Consider the following 20,791-nt stretch of genomic DNA (forward strand, 5'->3'; position numbering starts at 1 on the left):
TTTGAATTGTAGTTTTGTCTGGATTGTTTTATTTTATTGAAGTATAGTTGATGTGCAATATTATGTAAGTTACAGATGTACAGTATAGTGATTCACAGTTTTAAAGTTTATACTCCATTTATAGTTATTAGAATATCAGCTATATTTCCTGTGTTGTACAGTATATCCTTGTAGCTTATTTTATACATAATAGTTTGTACCTCTTAAACCCCTACCCCTATATTGCTCCTAGCCGCTTCCCTCACCCCACTGGTAACCACTAGTTTGTTCTCTATATCTGTGTCTGTTTCTTTTTTGTTAAATTTACGAGTTTGTTGTATTTTTTAGATTCCACATATAAGTGTCATACAGTATTTGTCTCTCTCTGACTTACTTCACTTAGCTTAATGTCCTCCAAGTCCATCCATGTTGTTGCAAATGGCAACATTGTTTTTTATGGTTGAGTTCTACTGCCTTTTTAAAGGTACATCTCTGTGTGTTGATGTGTTTAAATATAAAATGGTACAGTCACTAGGAGTTTTGCAAATTAAGGAGTCTTACAAGAAATAAAGAACGTTTAGTCCAGTTTGTCTTGAGAATGATTCCTTTTGTGCCATCTATATAATCCCTTTGGAAAATCAGCTTCAAACATTCTGTGCTTCAGCTTTTATATAGCTGTATCTTTTATCTCTTAAAATGTCTAAATATACCTTGGATTGCTATTTTTCCTACTTAAGTCTGGGTTTTAAACCCTTAGCTTAAAACTTTGCTGCAGGATTTTTGTGATTTCAGTAATCTACCTGGATGGGGAGAATGTGGAAACTAGTCTTCTGTAACTTAAAGCTAACAAAAAGTTTCTCTTTCATCTTTGTATCTAAGATATTTTCAGTATTAGTTTATTCTGATGATGATTGTCCCTTTTCTGTTATCTTTCCATTTGTTTGTATATCTGTTCTTAATTTCTTGCTGGTGTCTTAGTCTAATTCTGCACGTCCATCACAGTAACTTCTAGCCACATGTGCTATTTAATTTTAAATCAATTAAAATTTAAAAAAATCTAGTTCCTTGATGACACTGGCCACATTTTATGTATTCAGTAGCCACATGTGTCTAGTGGCTATCATATTGAGCAGCACAGCTATAGAGTATTTCTGTAATCACAGAAAGGTATACTGAGTAGTGCCAGTCTAATCCAGTCATTTTATTGATAAGGAAACTGAGGTCTAAGAGTTAGGTAATTTAAGTGTTGTTACTCATCAGACTAGTTACTGGCAGAGCTGGATCTGGAACTCATGTTGTCTAGTTTCCAGTTCTGTGTTCTTTCCACCCTGTCACCCCAAAGTATTTTTTATTTGATTTTAAAAGAATACTAAATAATTCAGGGCTATAGAAAAGTATGAAATTTGTTATGATTTAGGGCCTGGAATTAATAGTTCTTTAATTATAGTGCTCTCATGGAACATATAAAATGGGTTTCATTTTGCTTCATCTAGAGATTGTTCAGGACATGTATGCTTTATAATGCAAGGAAAACCTGGTTTATTCAAGGATACGTTTTTGCTTCAGTTTCCTCATTCATAAAAACATTTATTGAGCATTGAGCTGGGGATTGTGAGATAGAACTATGCATCATCACCTTCTCATAGTTTATGATCTTATGTGAAGACATGCATACATGTATCTCTATTTACAAGGCAAGACGTCTTAAGGGCTGCAGTTGAGATACAGTGTTTTAATTTTAAGAATGTTAGGAATGGTGAAGGCTGCTATTGTTGAACGTCTGTCTGGAAAAGGTTTTGGGGGATATTAGCACTTGAGCTGGCCATTTTGAGGGCCAGGTGGGGTTCAGAGAAAGGCATTGCAGATAGTGGACAGGATGAGAAAATTCAGGTTTGTGTTCTGAGGGAAGTCTGGATGGGATGACTCTTAAGGGGGGTTAGGCTACAAAGGTAAGCAGTCAGGGGATAACTTGTAGAAAGGTCTTTTATGCTGTGTCGAAGAATATGGACATTATATTAAGTGGAAAGAGAAACCGTTAAGGGTTTTTAAGCAGAGGAGAATCATGATGATATTTGAATTTTAGAGTTTGAAGTAGATAATTTGCATGACAGCCTTTAGAAGGGGAATAGAGGTGCAGGTAGATGAGCCTTGAGGTCATTGCAATAATTCAGGCATTAAGTAGTAAGGGTGGGAATGGGAATAGGGAGATAGGTAAACAATGCTTGTAACATACGTCATAACTGCTTAGAAAATTGGGATGGGAGAGAAGCAGTGCCATTATCAGGCTCCAGGCCAAGACAGCCAGAAGAGTGGAGTTGTCCATAGAATGAGGGTGGAGGAGGGAGGCGTGCCAGAGATAGGCATGTCACGGGGCTGTTCCACAAGCAGTTAGAAGTGAGTGGAATTAAAGACACTGATGGTCCATGGGGGTAAATGAGATGAGAGAGACACTAGAGGTAGGTTGATGTGGTTAATTGCCATCATTCCTGTTGGGGAAGATTTTTGTGTACGAGGACACTTCGTGGTTGCTGATCTGCTAATGGATTGGCTTCTTGATTCAAGAACCTGCTTCTAGTCCAATCAGCTGTGGTTGAGGGTGGAAAGATAACAGTCATGTCTGTTTCTTTAGTTTGGAGTTCAGGGTGAGCTCCTTTCTCCCTTTGGTCCTGTTCTTCCACTTATGATACCCGGTTTTAGTTGTTGTTGTTCTTTGTTTTTTTAACCTAATATCTCCCTTCTCCATCTCACGTCTTACCTACCTCTTCCACAAAGCTCACTGGAGCAACTTCACCTCATATTGATTTTTCCCTTCTTTGAGGGTCTAGATCACGTAAAGAGCTCAGCTTATGTTCTCTTGTATTTCTGGGTATTTCTTGCAGGCGTATTTTTTCTGGGGTTAAATTCCTTCTGATATTCTGTGTTCCCATGACAGTTTGCATATTGCTGGTTATATAGATACCATTCAATAAATAACCACTCTCAGTAGCATATTAGAATCATTTATCAATATATTTTAGCACAAATACCACTGTAAGTTTCCATATATCAAAATGATTAACTTGTACCATTTTTGTTCCACACATCTAAGCAACATAGGCTATATTTAAGGGTACTCTGATGTTCATGATAAGATTTGATCTAAAATTGATATTTAGAAGAGAGCTGTATGGATTATAACTTTTCGTCTTTAATTAAGATGGATTTAGGCATAAATTAGTTTTCAGCAAGAAAAGAGATTTAGTATAAAATAAGTACAGTAAATAGATATTTTGATCCAAGTCAAAAATATAAATAAGGAAAATATAAATTTTGTCTTAGGTTGTTGTAACAAAGTACCGTAGACTGGTGGCTTATAATCAACAGAAACTTATTTCTTATATTTCTGGAGACTGGAAGTCTGAAATCAGGTTGCCAGCGTGCTTGGGTCTTTGGTGAGGGCCTTCTTCCCAGGTTGCAATAGGCTGGCTTCTTGCTGTGACCTCACAGGGTGAAAAGAGAGTGAGAGAGCCTCTGGGGTCACTTTTATAAAGTCCCTAATCCCATTCATGACCTAATTACCTCCCAAAGGCTCACCTCCTAATACCATTACATTTTGGATTAAGATTTCAACATAAGAATTTTAGTGGGACACAGACGTTCAGTCCATAACAAAATTATATAAACCCAGGATATATATTGTTTCTCCTGAGTGGTTAATATGGACTATATAGAGTTAGCTGTCCTTAAATTAAGGTGTTCTTAGTGTATATGAAATATACATCAGAAACCGTATATGTAAGCGGTTTGAAGACTTTAAAGCACTAAATCTAACATACTATTTGTGTGTTGGCTGTAATTTCTAGCTATGGAATCTTGTATGTGAACTGAATTTGTCTTGTTTATGCTCTGTGCCTGGTTCACTGTAGGCAGTAAGTTTAAGTGAGAATGTTTGAGTATAGGAATGAGAGAACACTTAGTGGAATACATGTGTGTCGCCCTTGTTAGTTTGAGGCTTAATTTCTTGCATCTTTCAGGTTGATGTTGCATTTGCTAATTAAGTTTGAATTAAGTATCTATGAATTATAAGTACCTTATTCTTATTCCTTATAAATGATGCCCATAACATTAGGTTGTCTGAACACTGAGGGCAAAGAAGTTTACTGAAAGTTCTTGTCTGTGGATGATTCTGTTAAAGCCATTAAGATTTACTTTTTATGAATATTGGGTATAATTCATTGCTGGTAAATGTTTCAGTAAACTTGGAGTGGATGATCATTTCCATAACTCTTGACTGTAGATACTCCTGGTAGAGCAAAAAATTAATATGCTTGCTGTTACAGCTATTGTTCAGCACTGTTTTGGAAGTTCTCATAAATAGAATAGAATAAAAAAGGAAAGGAGGAGACCTATTTAAATAGGGGAAGGACAGCTCTCATTCGCGTATTAGGATGTTAGGTTGGCCATAAATACCATGAGAGTGGCAGTCTTAGTCTCTTTTGTTCACCTTTGCATCCCAGGCACTTAAATAGTGCCTGGCATAGAGTTGAAATTCAGTAAATATTTATTGAAGGAATGAATAATGAAGATTTCACGCTTTGTGGGATTTTCTAGCTAGGCTAGTAATTAAAAAGCTGCCAGAGTTAAGGAGAGTTCAGTAAGACTACAGTAGAACTGGTAGACTGTCTAGCTTTTGCCTTGGGATGAACTCTCCAGCCCATGGTCCCTGTGTAACACAATACGATTCCTGTAAATATCAGTTTGGGGGGTTAAATCTTTATTCACTTAGGTTGTGAAAACTCTTTTGCTTGTTTTTAATCTGTTGTATTCCTGCTTCTCTTTGCAGTTCTAATTGTGGAGTGGTAAACATATACAATCAAGATTCTTGTCTCCAAGAAGCAAACCCGAAGCCAATAAAAGCTATAATGAACTTGGTTACAGGTGTTACTTCTCTGACCTTCAATCCTACTACAGAAATCTTGGCAGTTGCTTCAGAAAAAATGAAAGAAGCAGTCAGATTGGTAATATTTCTTTACTCTTTCCTTTTAGCATTGATAATTTTAAAATTTAAAGTTGAAAACATGGAAAGATAATAGGAAAGTGTTGGATTATTTTAAAACGAGTAGCCTCTTTTGATGTAGAAATTCCTTATATTGTAGCTTTTGGGTGTGATTATAGAAATGACTAACAGTAGCCAGCAAATTTGTATTATGTCAGTTCTTTTGGGAAAGACATGCTGTCCATTCCTAGCGTTTCTTAAGTGGTAGTCTTCATTTTCAGAAGTTTCTTTCAGCATATACATGAAGGAATATGTTTAAAGCAAACACTTCATTCCTCTATAGTTTTCTTTTTTTTTAAAATTAATTAATTAATTTATTCATTCATTTATTTCTGGCTGTGTTGGGTCCTCGTTGCTGTGCATGGTCTTTCTCTAGTTGCGGTGCGCAGGCTTTTCATTGAGGTGGCGTCTCTTGTTGTGGAGCACAGGCTCTAGGCGTGCGGGCTTCAGTAGTTATGGCACACGGGCTCAGTAGTTGTGGCTCGTGAGCTCTAGAGAGCAGCCTCAGACGTTGTGGCGCACGGGCTTAGTTGCTCCACGGCATGTGGGACCTTCCTGGACCAGGGTTCGAACCCGTGTCCCCTGCATTGGCTGGCGGATTCTTTCCTTTTTTTTTTTTTTTTTTAAACTTTGGGTTTATTTATTTATTTATTTATTTATTTATTTATGGCTGTGTTGGGTCTTCGTTTCTGTGCGAGGGCTTTCTCTAGTTGCGGCAAGTGGGGGCCACTCTTCATCGTGGTGCACAGGCCTCTCATTATCACGGCCTCTCTTGTTGTGGAGCACAGGCTCCAGACGCGCAGGCTCAGTAATTGTGGCTCACGGCCCTAGTTGCTCCGTGGCATGTGGGATCTTCCCAGACCAGGACTCGAACCTGTGTCCCCTGCATTGGCAGGCAGACTCTCAACCACTGCGCCACCAGGGAAGCCCGGCAGGCGGATTCTTAACCACTGCGCCACCGGGGAAATCCCTGGTTTTCTTTCTTCATCTACATTTTTAAGGCCTGGTGTCATAAGGGAGTGGAGGCAGTTCTTAAGTTTTGAAAATAAATTGTGTAAAAAGATTGCAATTTAAATAGCTGGATAGTTACTTGTGAAGATAGCTCTGTGCCAGGGGTCCCCAGGACTTCCGCCAGGTTTGGTGAATAGAATAGTAAATAAAAGTACTCACAGGACTCAGAATATGGTCACACTCATGGCTAAGAATAATTACAGGGAAAGGGTGCAAAGCAAAATCAGCAAAAGGAAAAGGTGCATGGGGTGAAGCCTGGAAGAAACAGGCACAGGCTTCCAAGAGTCCTCTCCTAGTGCAAGTTACATAGGACACATTTAATACAAGTCCTCTCCCAGTGCAGGTCACATAGGACATGTTTAATACAAGTCCTCTCCCAGTGCAAGACACATAGTGCACGTTTAATACAAGTCCTCTCCCAGTGCAAGACACATAGGACACGTTTAATACAAGTCCTCTCCCAGTGCAAGTCACATAGGACACATTTAATTCCTCCAACAGCAAGTTGTGACAACATGTGTTAAGTGTTTTCTGCCAGAGAAGCTCATTAGAGACTCAGTGCCCAAGGCTTTTATTGGGGGTTGATCATGTAGGTACCCTCTGCCTAGGAGGTACCCAAAGTCAAGGCTCCCAGAAGTAAAGGCAAGTGTTCAGCATAAACCACATTAGACAAATCATTTAGGCACAGTGAGCTGTCCTTATCATTGAGGGAAAGTTTCCCATGTGTGTAGGGACCTGTATGCCAGTCAAGTTCCCAGACACCATCTAAGAGCCACTTGCAAGCGGGCCTTTCTAAGGATAGCAGCCTCAGGCCAGTGTTGACTCTTTTCTGCCCAACCTCAGAGTTCAGCTTAAATGTCACTCCATCTGTGTGAAGTTTCCTACCCTTCAGGCAGAACCAATTTCTTCATTCATTCAGCAGTTACTTGTTGTGGGCCAAGTGTACAGATGGCATAGAACTTTGAATGGCAGCATTACACTGTGCTATTGTTATGTGTATACCATAAGCACTTTACAGAGATTCTTATTTTTATCTTGCTTACTCAGCAAATAAACCTTGCACACTTCATCAACTTTGTTTAATAGTGTATAGTTTACAAAGATTTATAAAGAATTCTACAAAAATATTTTGAGCCAAATAACAGTCCTCAGAGGATTGGCTCACCCAAAGTCAACAGCTAGTAAAGGGCAGTGAACTGTGATGCTAGATTCCATATTCTTTCTAACATTTTAATGGTTTTCTAACTAAATTCCTCAGAGCCCTAGAATGTGTATAGGACTTCAGATGGTAAGTAGGGCAAGTAGGAGGCTAAGCTCCTCCCTGTATTATATAGAGCAGCTTCAGTATTACTTGTGGTATGTATTGGCATTCTGCATAAGATTTTCTTTGAGGGAAGAAAGAGTTCTGCTGGAAAAAGTGTTTGGAAAATATAGCATTGCGTTTTATTGCCTCTTGAATGAATCATTTGATAAATGAGAGGATCCTAATTCAAGTCAGCTTTAAAATCTCCGCTCCTGTGATGGTAGTGGTGGACTAGTACATATTAACCTTTTATCATTTTAATGGTAGTAAGTTGTTTTAGAAAACCATGGGATCTATCTCTGTTGACATAATGTATTCTGCAAGATGGTAGTTCTACCAAGTTTGCTTCAGTGATCATGGCAGCATTTATGGTGTTTTATTGTGGCAAAATCACACAAGGAATTCATTAGTAACAGCCAACTCCCATTTTTTAAATGGTAGTCAACCATAATATCTAATGGAAAGAAGCCAGGCATAGCTTCAGAATGCCTCAGTGGAACGTTGGTAGTGTCATTAAATGCAATCTCTTATAATGATCCAAACAGTTCTGTTATTCCAGCACAAAGCAGTGAATATAAATCTAAGCCATTGCACCAGTAAGAGACTCAGAAGTTAAATTGTTATTACATCTACAATCTTGGATGTTGTAGAAGTTGTGGAACTCCTTATCCATTAAATTCAGGATGAGAGACCTTTTATTTGTTGAATTTTGGTATCTGCACCCTTAAATGTAATACAGAAATTATGTTGGCGATAAAGGGAACTTTCTGAATTAAAGAAGTTGGGTTTTTATGGGACTTTTTCTTATTAGTTCAATTACAGCTTTTAATACAGGGGTCATAAAGAGAGGTTAGAGCACAGCTTAGTTCTAACCAGGTGGGGATCATTGGTCTGAGGGAAGATGTACTAAAAACGCTGGGGAATAGTTACAGTTGAGTCTTTTAGGAGGGCATAAACATGTTTTTTGCCCCTGATACCCAAGTCAGTAGGGGAGATAAAACTTAAAATTAAATTGTCCATAAGTTGGTATTTATCCTCCATCAGGAAGAACACATCAGCTTGTCGTGTGAAGCCATGGTCGCTGTGTACGGCTGTGTAAGTTATTTGTTGCACAAGGCACCACATCTAAAGAGACTCCATTTACATCATAAACTTCGTGTTTGTATTTACTGCAGTATTTCTGATAATTTTGGTAACAGAATTGTTCTGTTTATTTAGCTAGAAAAATACACAGCTACCTTCTGGTAAAAATGAACTTTAAAAAATTGCTTTGTGTCTTGTGCCCCAATGTTTGTGAACTTCTTAGCTTTAATGGGTCAAGACCACTTCTAATGCCTCTGCATTGATGCCAGGCTGTGCAGGCAGAGCCTGCTTCCCAGAGAAGTTGAAAATAATTGAAAATGGCTTGGAGATTCACTGTAAACTTTACTTTCTTGACAAAAAATGGTCAATAGGCATTTATCGGGGGAGTAGGGCCTAGTGACTGACTGAAACCAGTGTAATAGACAGGTGTATCTAACAGTGGGTTTTACCTGGTACTTTTCTATGAAAATCACCTTGATTGGGTGGTTTAAAGTCTCATCTAAAAGTGTGAAGGATGATAGACTACCATGATTAATAGCTGAATGATAATTCTGTATGTGAGTATGAAGGTGGTGTATTTCTTGGAAGAGCTAGAGAATGTGTGAAAATGAGAGTTTGTTAAAATCCTAGTCTGCTTAAGGTAACGGCTTCTGTGCTTAGGTTTTATTTATCCACAAATTGGACAAGGACTTGTCTTGCCTAGCTTGGATTTGGGCCTGTTTTCCCCCAAGTAGACTTTCCTGGAGAAAGAGACCTGGCCTTGAGGTGAGCTTTTGGCTCTTTCTCAATCAGAACACAGTTTCACTTGATGAACTAGGTTTTCATGGTTTAGCCCTCCTCAAGGAGAGATTGCAAAAGACAAAGAATATACCACAAAATTGAGAAATAAAAGTGAAAAAAAGGGAGTTATATGATATTGGAAGATTTGATATGACTTTGTCTTGTATTCAAACTCTTCATAATGTTTGAAGTATCTGTTCCTTGTGATTAAATTTTAGTATCCTTTACTGTGGTTATTAAGTTAGAGCATTAATGGGCTCTACTGTTGACTTTTCACTTTATTCATTCACTTATTCGTTTGACCCTTCCAGGCACCATGCTAGATGCTGCATTTTAATGCAGCATCAAGAAAGCACTTTCTTCTCTTCCTTCCCTTCCTTCTCAGTTAATAGCTCATTGAGAATCAAATTTTAATTTTGGAACACTTTGCCGTATTAAGAGAACTGTACTTGATGTGTGTGTGCTACAATCAAAATGAACTTTTTGTTCCAGCAAAATGACAGAATGAAGACCAAAATTTAAGAAAGATGAGCTCCCAGTTGTTGTAGTTTAAAGCTTTTTATTATTTCCTGCAGGTCCACCTTCCTTCCTGTACAGTATTTTCAAACTTCCCAGTTGTTAAAAAGAAGAATATTTCTCTCGTTCATACTATGGATTTTTCTCCCAGAAGTGGTTATTTTGCCTTGGGGAATGAAAAGGGCAAGGCCCTGCTGTATAGGTAGGTATTATTTATGTTTAGAAGTCAGAAAGAAGTCTCAGCTTCTTTTCAAAATGTGAAGATAAAGTTGTTACATTCTCAAGTCTATAATTATGTATAATTTATTAGATCTGTAATTTATTAATTATAATTATGAATTATTAACTGATAAATTATATCTAAAAAAAGTGTGCATTTTTCTGCCATATCTATCATCATATCTAAAAAAAGTGTGCATTTTTCTACCATAAGATTTTTCTAGCAGAAAATTTACTTGGGGAATTTTTGGAGGAGAGGGGGAAGCTATATTTTGAAAATGTCAAATTGAGGAAAAGTTGCCACATTAATAATACTGCCACTTTCTTGGTGCCTTATGTTTAGATTAGCCTTTGCTGACTTGACAATGCTCTATTTATTCCACTAGATTTAAGTGATTTTTTTTTTTAAAGAGGTATTTCTTTTCCTGCAGCTGTAAGCTGTAAATAAGGATGTTAACTACAAAGATACCAAAAGTCTGTGCTCTGTCCAGGTTGTTTTCTGTGCTCAACCTACTTGGCTATAAAGCAAGAACAAATAAAATCTAATTACATTGTTGCTAGAAGATACAGTTGACAAGGTAGCTCTGGGGGAGAACCTGTGACTTAAAAATAATAGCCGCCTTTCCTTGCTCCCATGTGTTGGCAGTGAATGTTGCATAGAACCCTGTGTTTATGTTTGTATGCTTCAGGGAAGGCCTGCTTTCAAAGAAACTGAAATCTGGGGTGAAGAAGAGGAGGAATACAAATTGGTTTTGAAAAGAGAACATAGCAAACAATAATATGGCTTATAGTTTTACTTACTTTGAAAGGAAAATGGTTGGGTGGTACTGGGAAAATTGATAATTCCATCATTCTCATTTCAGGTCATTTTTGGAGTGGTTCTTTCAGTTTGGATTTTATAAAAGGGTGCAGATTCTTACTGCACTTAGGAATTCTCTTCCAAGGCTTTGGTTTATTATAACTGATTTTTTTCTTTTCTTAAGCCCCAAAGCCCATTAGAGTTTTCACCAGAGCATTGGTCTCTAGTGAGACTGTTTCTAGCATGTGGGTTGGACTGACAGCATTTCTGTTGGATGTGGCTGATCAGGTATTTCATAGACCCTGGTGTAATGCTTTGGAGCAAGCTGATGGCTTTTATCTAAAATCTGAGGTATTAGCATTAGGATACTTCAGAATGTCAGCTTGAGGAGTAACCTAGCTGCCTATTGAGAGTGATTGTGATTACATTTCCGCACCTGAAGTCTTCCTAAGTGCCATTCTGTGATCTGATTGACAGTATCCTGGGTAATCACAAAATTGTTTTGATGATTTGTCTTTTACTTTTTCAGGTTGCATCATTACTCAGACTTTTAAAGAGATTATTTGAAGTAAGAAAATCTTTCATTTTTTTTTCATGCTACAAAGTTTTAAGGTTACACCCATTGCTGTCAATTGGCAGAGGGACCATATTAACTGATTTTTGTTTCTTTGCCTCTGGGTTGCTCTATCTTCAGTTAAGGGAGTGGGATGGATATAGATCAGGAAGAGCCTAGTTGGACTTGAACCTTCCTTGGGAATTTTTTATCCCAAATCACAACAGTCTGGCTCTGTTCTTCTGAGGGCAGATCTTTAATATTGTGTCCATAATGGTCATCAAAATTATAATTACTGAATATTTAATCTACAAAGGAGAAGAGACTTAACTGAGAGAGATAAGTATCTCCACATATAATTATAGCTTCCATAAGCTCAAACCCTTTTATTTTGTATGTTTCTTGAGAGATTATAAGTGGCTTGCCTTGTAGCTAGTTAATGGTTGGTCACTAGTTTTGCTGCCATATATAGTATATATATTTGGCATATGCATATATGTACCCATATACGCCATATATGTATTTCTTTTTCTTCCAGTTTCATTGAGATATAATTGGCATACAGCACTGTATAAGTTTCAGGTGTACAGCATAATGATTTGACTCACATACGTCATGAAATGATGACCACAATAAGTTTAGTGAACATCTGTCATCTCGTCTAGATAAAAATTAAAGAAATAGAGAAAAACTTTTTTCTGTGTGGTGAGAAGTCCTAGAGTTTACTCTCTTAACCACTTTCCTGTATAACACACTGCAGTGTTCGTTATATTTATCATGTTGTACATCCCATCCGTAGTACTTATTTATCTTATAACTGGACGTTTGTACCTTTTGACTTCCAGATACAAGATTTGTGCCTTCCTCTAATTGCTGCTTGGTATTTAAAACAGTAGGACATGCTTCTCTTCCCATGGCTTGATTTTTCACCTGAGATATGGTGGTGGTTCTGAGGTGGAGCTGCAACCGGCCTCTTCATCACAGTTGACTAATTTGGTCTTCTCTGAGATTCATAAATGTTGAGGAGAGACTCTGGGAGTGCATATAGACTTAATTAGGGGAAAGAATTTTTGAAGGTGGCGGAATTTTGAGCAAAACGTTAGCCAGGAGGAGAAAGCAGTCCAGCTGCCTTGCCTGCCAAAACAGCACTGCCAGTGCATGTTGTTTGTTGGTGACCAGTGACTGTAAATCAAGTATATAATTTCTTCTGTTCTTTCCTCAGATCCAGTTGAGCCACAAGAGAAACCCATCCTGATAAATCTTCTTAGAAACTTTCCACAATGAGTGATAATATAAGGATAATGATATATTGAGTCAGCTGTGCTTATTTAAGTTACCAGAAATGTTTTAATAAACCCATAGTAACTTCTGTTTGAAACTAAGTGTATGTGGTTCTTCCCTCTCCACCTACACACACGCTAATTTGGGTGCATTTCTTTTAAGACCCAACATGAGAGATTGGAAACACCTGTCCGTAGCCCAAAATAATACAGGTAGTTAGTCTCCTGTTTCACAGTTAACCCTGATTAGTATTTCCCCCTTTCCCAGCATAGATCTCTCTGTGCTTCTGGGTATCAGCTAACAGAGGTTCTGATGAGCCATGGAGGTCAGTCCACATTTATGAGAACCATGGGATCTAATGGTATAAATTTTGAACCTTCAGGTTTTCCTAGAAAGGTAGTTGTGGAAGCGAAAAGACTTTTCTGGGCTTAGTACTTCAAATGATTGTCACTGTTACTTTGTGGGGAGGGGGGCATATGAAAACCTGGTATGCTTGTCCTACTAATTACTAGCCACTCCCCTTCCTGGAAATGTTCATGATGCCAACTTAAAAGTTTAGTTGAGGTTCCAAGTTTGTCAGTTGATTGCGTAATTCTTTAATCATAATATAACCTTGCTTAAGTCCCTGTGTTTCTTAGGAAAAACTGACATTATATTATGTATTTCACCCCACCTCCTTTCTAAAATGTGGAAAAGAAATGGCAGGTTAGAAAAGGAAGTTACTCCAATGACAAAAAATGGTTCTGGCTCTGCCCAGAGAAGTAATAGATCCCACTTAACTGTACAAACAAACAGGCCAGTGCAGGGTATCTTCAGTGTCTTCAAGGGCCTTCCAGGTCTATGGGTGATGACCTCGAGCAGCCCGCTGGATTGTGTTAACATATCCCAGCATCTTTCTAAAAGAACATTTTCTATTAAGATGGGCTATTGCTGTACAATTGTGGAGACCCTTCCTACGTGGCCTCCTTTTTCAGCATCTTCTGTTGTAAATAATACTAAGGCTAAAAATTTCAGAGTCCTAGATCCAGTAGGCTTATTAATATTATTTCTCTTTTGAGTTGCTAGAGGGCAGCATTAAATTATGTGAGTAATTGAAGGCAAGTCTTTTGTAGCTTTTTGTCATCACCTTATCTTTAGCTTCAGCTCAATCATTGTTTCAGAAATGGACGCTAAGTGTTATATGTGCTTATTTTGCATATGGTTTTCAGAGTGTGAAAGACTTATAGGAATTTATCGTTCTAGAAAAAAATAATGGAAGCAGAGTTTAAATTTATTTTATTTTATTTTATTTATTTATTTTTGGCTGCATTGGGTCTTCGTTGCTGTGCGCAGGCTTTCTCTAGTTGTGGCGAGTGGGGGCTACTCTTCCTTGCGGTGGCTTGTCTTGTTGCGGAGCACAGGCTTCAGTAGTTGTGGCACGTGGGCTCAGTAGTTGTGGTTTGCAGGCTCTAGAGCGCAGACTCAGCAGTTGTGGCGCACAGGCTTAGTTGCTCCACAGCATGTGGGATCTTCCCAGACCAGGGCTTGAACCCATGTCTCCTGCTTTGGCAGGCGGATTCTCAACCACTACGCCATCAGGGAAGCCCCCAGAGTTTAAGTTTTTTTTTTTGTTGTTTTGTTTTTTAAGATTTCTTGATTGATTGATTGATTGATTGCTATGTTGGGTCTTCGTTTCTGTGCTAGGGCTTTCTCCAGTTGTGGCAAGTGGGGGCCACTCTTCATCGCGGTGCACGGGCCTCTCACTATTGTGGCCTCTCTTGTTGCGGAGCACAGGCTCCAGACGCGCAGGCTCAGTAGTTGTGGCTCACGGGCCTAGTTGCTCCACAGCATGTGGGATCTTCCCAGACCAGGGCTCGAACCCGTGTTTCCTGCATTAGCAGGCAGATTCTCAACCACTGCGCCACCAGGGAAGCCCCCAGAGTTTAAGTTTTAATTCTACTTTGTTAACATATCTAGGTCATATTTATACTCTACTAGGGGCAGAATAAAGAATTCCCAGTTTTAATTTTTTTACTCTCTTGATAGGGATTAGAGGATTTGAGTCAAGCTCAAATCCTTCTTGTAACCAGTGCCAAGCTAACTCTTCAAGGAGATAAGAGCCACAGTCATGAACTTATTTACCCACTTCTCTATTGGCAGTTGCTAAGATAGCATGAATGTGGCTTATATCTGTTATACGGGGGACTCTCAAGCTGTGAGGTGATATTTTGTCATCTAGAGCCACATGGGATTTATTTGGAGTAATGAATTGACCTTTAGTGTATTCAACTCATCTCTCGCCCAATCCCTGCTAATATTCAATGAACTGAATAATTATTAGCCTCTTGAAAAGTGTCTTCAGTTGTGAGAAGTCTCTTGCTTTACTAGATGTTAAGTGTGGTGTGTTTCTGGTGAGGGTATATAACCCTTTCTAAGCCTGTGCAGAGTGAAGTGACCAGCTGCAGGGTTTGTGACCAGCATTTCTGCACTTCACCTTGGGGATGGGATGGAAGCAAGCAAATGCCTATGAAATGAAGTGCTTGCTCACACCTGTAATCAGCTCTCAAGCTACTCGGGAGTCCACGTAAATGCATCTCCAGATTCCTCACACAAGAAGCAAAAAGCATTGGCTATTCTGTTCTAATCTGGAGGAAATGGAGACTGGGGCAAGAGGTGTGGGGAGAAGGAAGAATGGAGTGTAAACAGCATTTTGCAGCCCCTGGCACCTTACTTGTGCTCACATCAGTATATATGTATATCTCATGACATTTTCATTGTTCCTCTGTAAGGAAAGTAGTATTTTCTATAAACATGGAAGTAAATTGAGGTTCAGAGAGGTTGAACATTGCAGTCCTAAAACCATCAGCGGTCCTCAAAGGGTAGTGTGTCCATACTCTTAACAGTATGAAATACAGCCCATTAGGTTGTGGGTAGGAAATGCTAGAACTTCCATGTCATGCAAAAAGTATCTTTGTTACATAACATATACTATAGATCATTTAGGTAATTTATAAATAAATAGGTTTGATTGAATTGAAGGTATATACTCAAGGATTTTCTATGAAAGGGCCACTGATTTAGATGCCCAACACACTGCCATACCAAACTTGACATATGCAAAGCTGAACACATTTCCACACCCTTCCTTTCACTGTTTCCCAGACCTGTTTTTGTATTCCCTATTATGTTAACAGCTGCTGCATTAACTGCGTCACTTAAGCTAGATACCTAAGACTGACTTTAAACCTGAGGTTTTTCGCTACTCCTTCCCCCACCACAAAGACTAGTTTCTCTCAAAATGTCTTTTATTTTTTTTATCCTACTGCCACTTCACTGACTCTCATCAGCTCTCACCTGTTAATACCCTAACTTCACACTTTCAGTTGGATCTCCACATTGCAGCCAGAGATTTTTTTAAAACGTTTATTATGGAAAACTTCAAATGTATACAGAAGAGAGATTAGTATAATACACCCTCTTCTATGCATCACCCAGCTTCAACAATGATCAGCTCCTGGGAATTTTATCTATATCCCCACCCACAAACTCTGGTTATTTTGAAGCAAAGCCAAGATGTATCATTTCATCTCTAAATATTTAAGTATGTATAGAGATGTGTTTTTAAAATATAAATCTCAACATGCTACTCTTGCTTAAAATCCTTCAACAGCTCTTCTCTCCCAAACTGTTTAGTTTCCCCATCTATGGAAAGGGCATAAAAGTTGACTTGCTTTGTAGGACTAGTTATTAGATTCAGAACAGCACCTGGTCCAGAACGTGGTCTCAGTGAATGTTAGCTGCCATCATTAGAATCATCATGACCACAGTGAGGTTGAAGCTGACATTGAAGCTCCTATGCTCGTAGAAAGACCCTTTATTTCAGCCTGTTTCCCTCTCTCCAGCTCTCACCACTTCAGAAATCTTGAGCTACTTGAGATTTCCCTGAATTAACTTAGCTGTTTTTCTCCTACGTGCCTTTGTTCTTGCTGATGCTTCCTCATTGCCTTTACTTTTTCTGCCTTTCAAACTCTGCACATCTAACAAGACTGAGATGGACTTCTATTATAGTACCTATACCCTTTGTTGCATTTTTTTTTTTTAAATACAGTCTTTCAACAGAAGGTTTGAAGTGACTTTCCAAGACACACAGTAAAGAGGGAAAATATAAGTGAATCAGAGCCTGGGAAAATGAATAAGATGGGGGAAATTAGAACCCAAATATGTAGGCCATATGCGGTTACTAAAGTTGAACTGTATTTTTTTTTCCAATTTTTGACCTAAGCAATACTCATATATATTTTTTGGGAAAAATATATTTCAAGAAAAAGTGAAAGTCCTCTTTCCCTTCCTATCCAACGGAACCTCTATTAACAGTTTGATGTATATTTTGCTAGTAGTTTTTTTTGGGGGGGGATATTGAGTCAATTATATGTTCAGATGCAAGAAAACCTGACAAATAGTGGCTTAAATCATAAGGACATTTAATGTTTATGAAGTCTAGAGGTGGCAGGCTGGCTTCAGAATCCATTTGGTGGCTCAGCAATGCCCTATCTTTGGTCAGTGTGTCTGTGGTTCTCTTTGCCTGTTTCTCATGGCTGCAAAATGGCTGCTGTACCTGAAGTCTCACATCCTCACACAACCCAAGAGCATTCCAAGCTGGAAGGAAGGGAACAAGGAGAAAATAGTCTCTTCCCTGGCAGGGCTTTTCTTTTTCTTTTTTCCAGTTTTATTGAAAAGTAATTGACATATGTCACTCTATATTTAAGGCATACAGCCATGATGGTTTAACTTACATATATTGTGAAATGATCACCATGATAGGTTCAGCTAACATTCATCTCACGTAGTACAATAAAAAGAAAAGAAAGAAGAAAAGAAAAAAGGAAAAAAAAATTTTGTGATGAGAACTCTTGGGATTTACTCTTTTTTATAAAACACTACATGATTATATTTTAATATACAACCAAAATACAAATCACCATAGTAAGTTGATGGCAATAAAATACGGTATTTCATTTGCATTGCATGACAAATGGTTGCCATCCTCAGTCATAATTGAGTTCTTAGAAACCAGTAACAAAGACATTGATGTACCAAGGGAAATGAAAAAACAAAAAACAGAAGAAAATGAAATAACACAAGTGACTAGTAAGGATTAAGTATATATGAAGATGACTGAGCTGAACAATAAGAAGAAAAGCAATTTCTTTGTAATATCATATTACCAAAGATTAAAAATCTAACATTTGTACAGCTTTAGGAAACAGACCCACATAAACACGGGGCAAGATTGATGAGGTCCCATCTATATAGTAGGGGGGAATCTAGTTTGGACTCAAACTATAAATTTTGGATGTCCTTAGTCCTAGCAGTTCCAATTCATTGGAATTATTTCAACAAATTAGTTGGATATATTTACAATTTATATAAAAACCATGTTTACTGCATAGAAAATTTGTAGCTAGTATATAGATCCCCCCCAAATGACTTGCATATTAATTTGTTTATCAATACACCCAAAGGGATTTGCACAAAATTCCATTAATAGTAGATAACATAGATGGAGGTGGCAGAGGGATTTACTCTCTTAACATCTTTCCTATATGCCACACACAGCAGTGTTCACTATAGTCATCATGTTGTATGTTATGTACAGTACACCCTAGTACTTAATGGATCTTACAACTGGAAGTTTGTATCTTTTGCCCACCTTCCTCCAATTCCCTCTCTCCTCCCACCCCCACTTTTGGTAACCACAGTCTGATCTCTTTTACTGTGAGTTTTTAGATTCCCTATATAAGTGAGATCATATAATATTTGTCTTCGTCTGACTTATTTGACTTAGCATAATGCCTTCAAGGTCCATTTTATTGCAGGTGGTAGGATTTCCTCATTTTTTTATGGTGGAATAACATTCTCTTGTATGTGTATGTGTGTGTGTGTGTGTGTGTGTGTGTGTGTATTTGTGTGTATATATATATATGTGTGTATACCACAACTTCTTTATCCATTCACCCATTAGTGGACATGTAGGTTGTTTCCATGTCTTGGCTGTTGTAAATAATGCTGCCATAAACACACAGATAATCTTTTTGAGTCAGTGTTTTTGTTACCTTTGGATATGTTCCCAGAAGTGATATTGCTGGATCATACATGATAGTTCTATTTTTCATTTTTTGAGGCTCCTCCGTACTGTTTTCCATAGAGGCAACACCAATTTACATTCCCACCAACAGTGTACAAGGGTGCCCTTTTCTCCACATCCTCGCCAAGGGCTTTTCTTTTTGATCAAAGGAGAAAGTCTTTGATAGAAGTCTCCCTGCAGACTTTCCCTCATGTTTCCTTGGCAGAATAGGGTCACAAGCCCACCTCTAGACCAATCACTGTCTAAGAGGACCAATTTTTCTATAAAACCAATCATGCTTCATCCCAGGGGCTGGCAGTGAGACCTGTTGCCCCAGATAGCACATTGCTATCTGCCTATTGCTTGAAAAAATTCTGGGCATTCTGTTTGCAAGGAGGGAGGGGGAAGAGGGAATGACTGTTGGGAGAAAACCAACAGTGCTTGCCGCAGATACATGCATGCATGTTTTTAAATTTTTTGTTTTATTTTTTGAACAGCAATGGGCCCAAGTTGCAGTATTCTCCAACTCACTATTTGCACTTATTTTCACTTACCCAGCCGATATGGCAGTGCATATGGATTTACCTCCTTTGTAACTACTGTGTAGTATCTCTGACTGAGGAACATATGGGTAGTTTTCTGTCTTTTACTATAGTAAACTAAACAATGCTGCAATTAACTGTCTTATAAAGGCTTTTTGTACACATACGTATTTCTCCAGGGGAGATGCCTGGAAATAGAATTGCTAGATAAAGACATTAAAATTTTTGATTTAAAAGTTTGATAAAAACTGCTCTCCAAAAAGGCTATGCCAATGACATTTCCACTGACAGGGATGAGCATTCCCCTTCCCTTCTTTCTCTTTGACAGCTAAACAGTGATAAAATTTCACCACTGGATATTATTGTTCATAACCTAATGAGGGAAAACGATACCTATTATTATCTTACTTTGCCTATGCTATCATTCTGATTCCATTAAGAAAAAAACCAACAAAGTTCTATGATTCACATTGTCCATAAGAGAAGTTAATACTAGTCCCTCAGGGAAAGCAGTCTTCCTCCTCCCCTCAACCCGTCCGTGACATGCATTTGTTAATATATTTCTGTCCTGCTAGTATTTTATTAATCTCTGTATCTCCAGCATCTAGTTCAGTGCTTGCTTCATATATTAGGTATGTAATTTTATGAGTTCAAGAAAATCTGACTTGATTACAGAGAGAACAAGGGGTAAATATGGACCGATAATGACTAAGAGCACATTTTCTGCATCTCAAATCAAGATGCAAGGGTTTACCAAGGATTTTTGTGCCACGTTCTGATGTGAGAAGCCATCTTGGAGGTATAACATGAATATAGAAACTTCTGAGGTATTTTGATGGTTTATACAGACAGCAGGTCAGTATACTTGGAATTGGGACTATTTTGGAGGTTAAGTTGTAAAAAAGAGCTTAAGAGAGAATGCTGAGGCATAAGGAGAGATGAACTGCCAATAGCCAGAGGCAAAGCTCAAGTCAATAGTTTTAAAAATAGGTAATGAGTTGAAAATAAACTGTGAAACTTTGAGTCAGCCAGCAGTGGGCAAATGCATTATCTCACAGACAGCTGAGTGTGACAGAATTCCCTCTTTGTAGGTCCTGCCTCCCTTCAGAAAGTATGTATGGACTTGTGAAAGGAAATCAAATTCTCAGAAGATGAAATACTGTTATATTTATATGCCTCTGTTCTACCTCAGACTCTTGCTCCCTCTTCCTGTTGCCTTCACCTGAATTTTCAGATCATCCATTCATCCATCCACGCACTGAATATCAGGTGAGCTCCTGTGTACGTCAGGTACTATGTCGTTCATGCTGGATTCCCAGCAGTCATGGACAGATACAGGCCTTCCTCTCACGAAGGGAAAATCACACATTAGACAGGTAATTGCAAGTTCAACAAGTGTAACTGGAAGGGAAGGGCAGAGTGCTTTGGGATCATGGAGCAGGGAAGCTCAACCTGGTCCGAAGGGTCCTGGAAGGCTCCCTGAGGAAGCCAGGTTTAAATTGAGTTTGAAAGAGTGAGTAGGAGTTAGCCCAGTCCCTCCATGTCACCGCACCCCATTTCTCTCTAAGGCCTTGGCCTCTACCATGC

At 38.4% G+C, this 20,791-nt stretch overlaps 1 protein-coding gene across 1 annotated transcript in view; it reads left to right on the forward strand.

The window, feature by feature from the left end:
- The window catches only part of UTP18 (UTP18 small subunit processome component), a 38,625-nt gene extending 25,968 nt beyond the window's left edge, over positions 1 to 12,657 (forward strand). Inside the window, exons 11-14 of the mRNA XM_007176505.3 lie at positions 4,802 to 4,976; positions 9,767 to 9,909; positions 11,255 to 11,293; positions 12,501 to 12,657. Of these exons, the coding sequence (XP_007176567.2) occupies positions 4,802 to 4,976; positions 9,767 to 9,909; positions 11,255 to 11,279 (343 nt within the window). The 3' untranslated portion in view covers positions 11,280 to 11,293; positions 12,501 to 12,657. The remainder of the gene's footprint in view (positions 1 to 4,801; positions 4,977 to 9,766; positions 9,910 to 11,254; positions 11,294 to 12,500) is intronic.
- Positions 12,658 to 20,791: the final 8,134 nt, after the last annotated feature.

This window comes from Balaenoptera acutorostrata, chromosome 20 (assembly GCF_949987535.1).
Source record: "Balaenoptera acutorostrata chromosome 20, mBalAcu1.1, whole genome shotgun sequence".
NCBI lineage: Eukaryota > Metazoa > Chordata > Mammalia > Artiodactyla > Balaenopteridae > Balaenoptera > Balaenoptera acutorostrata.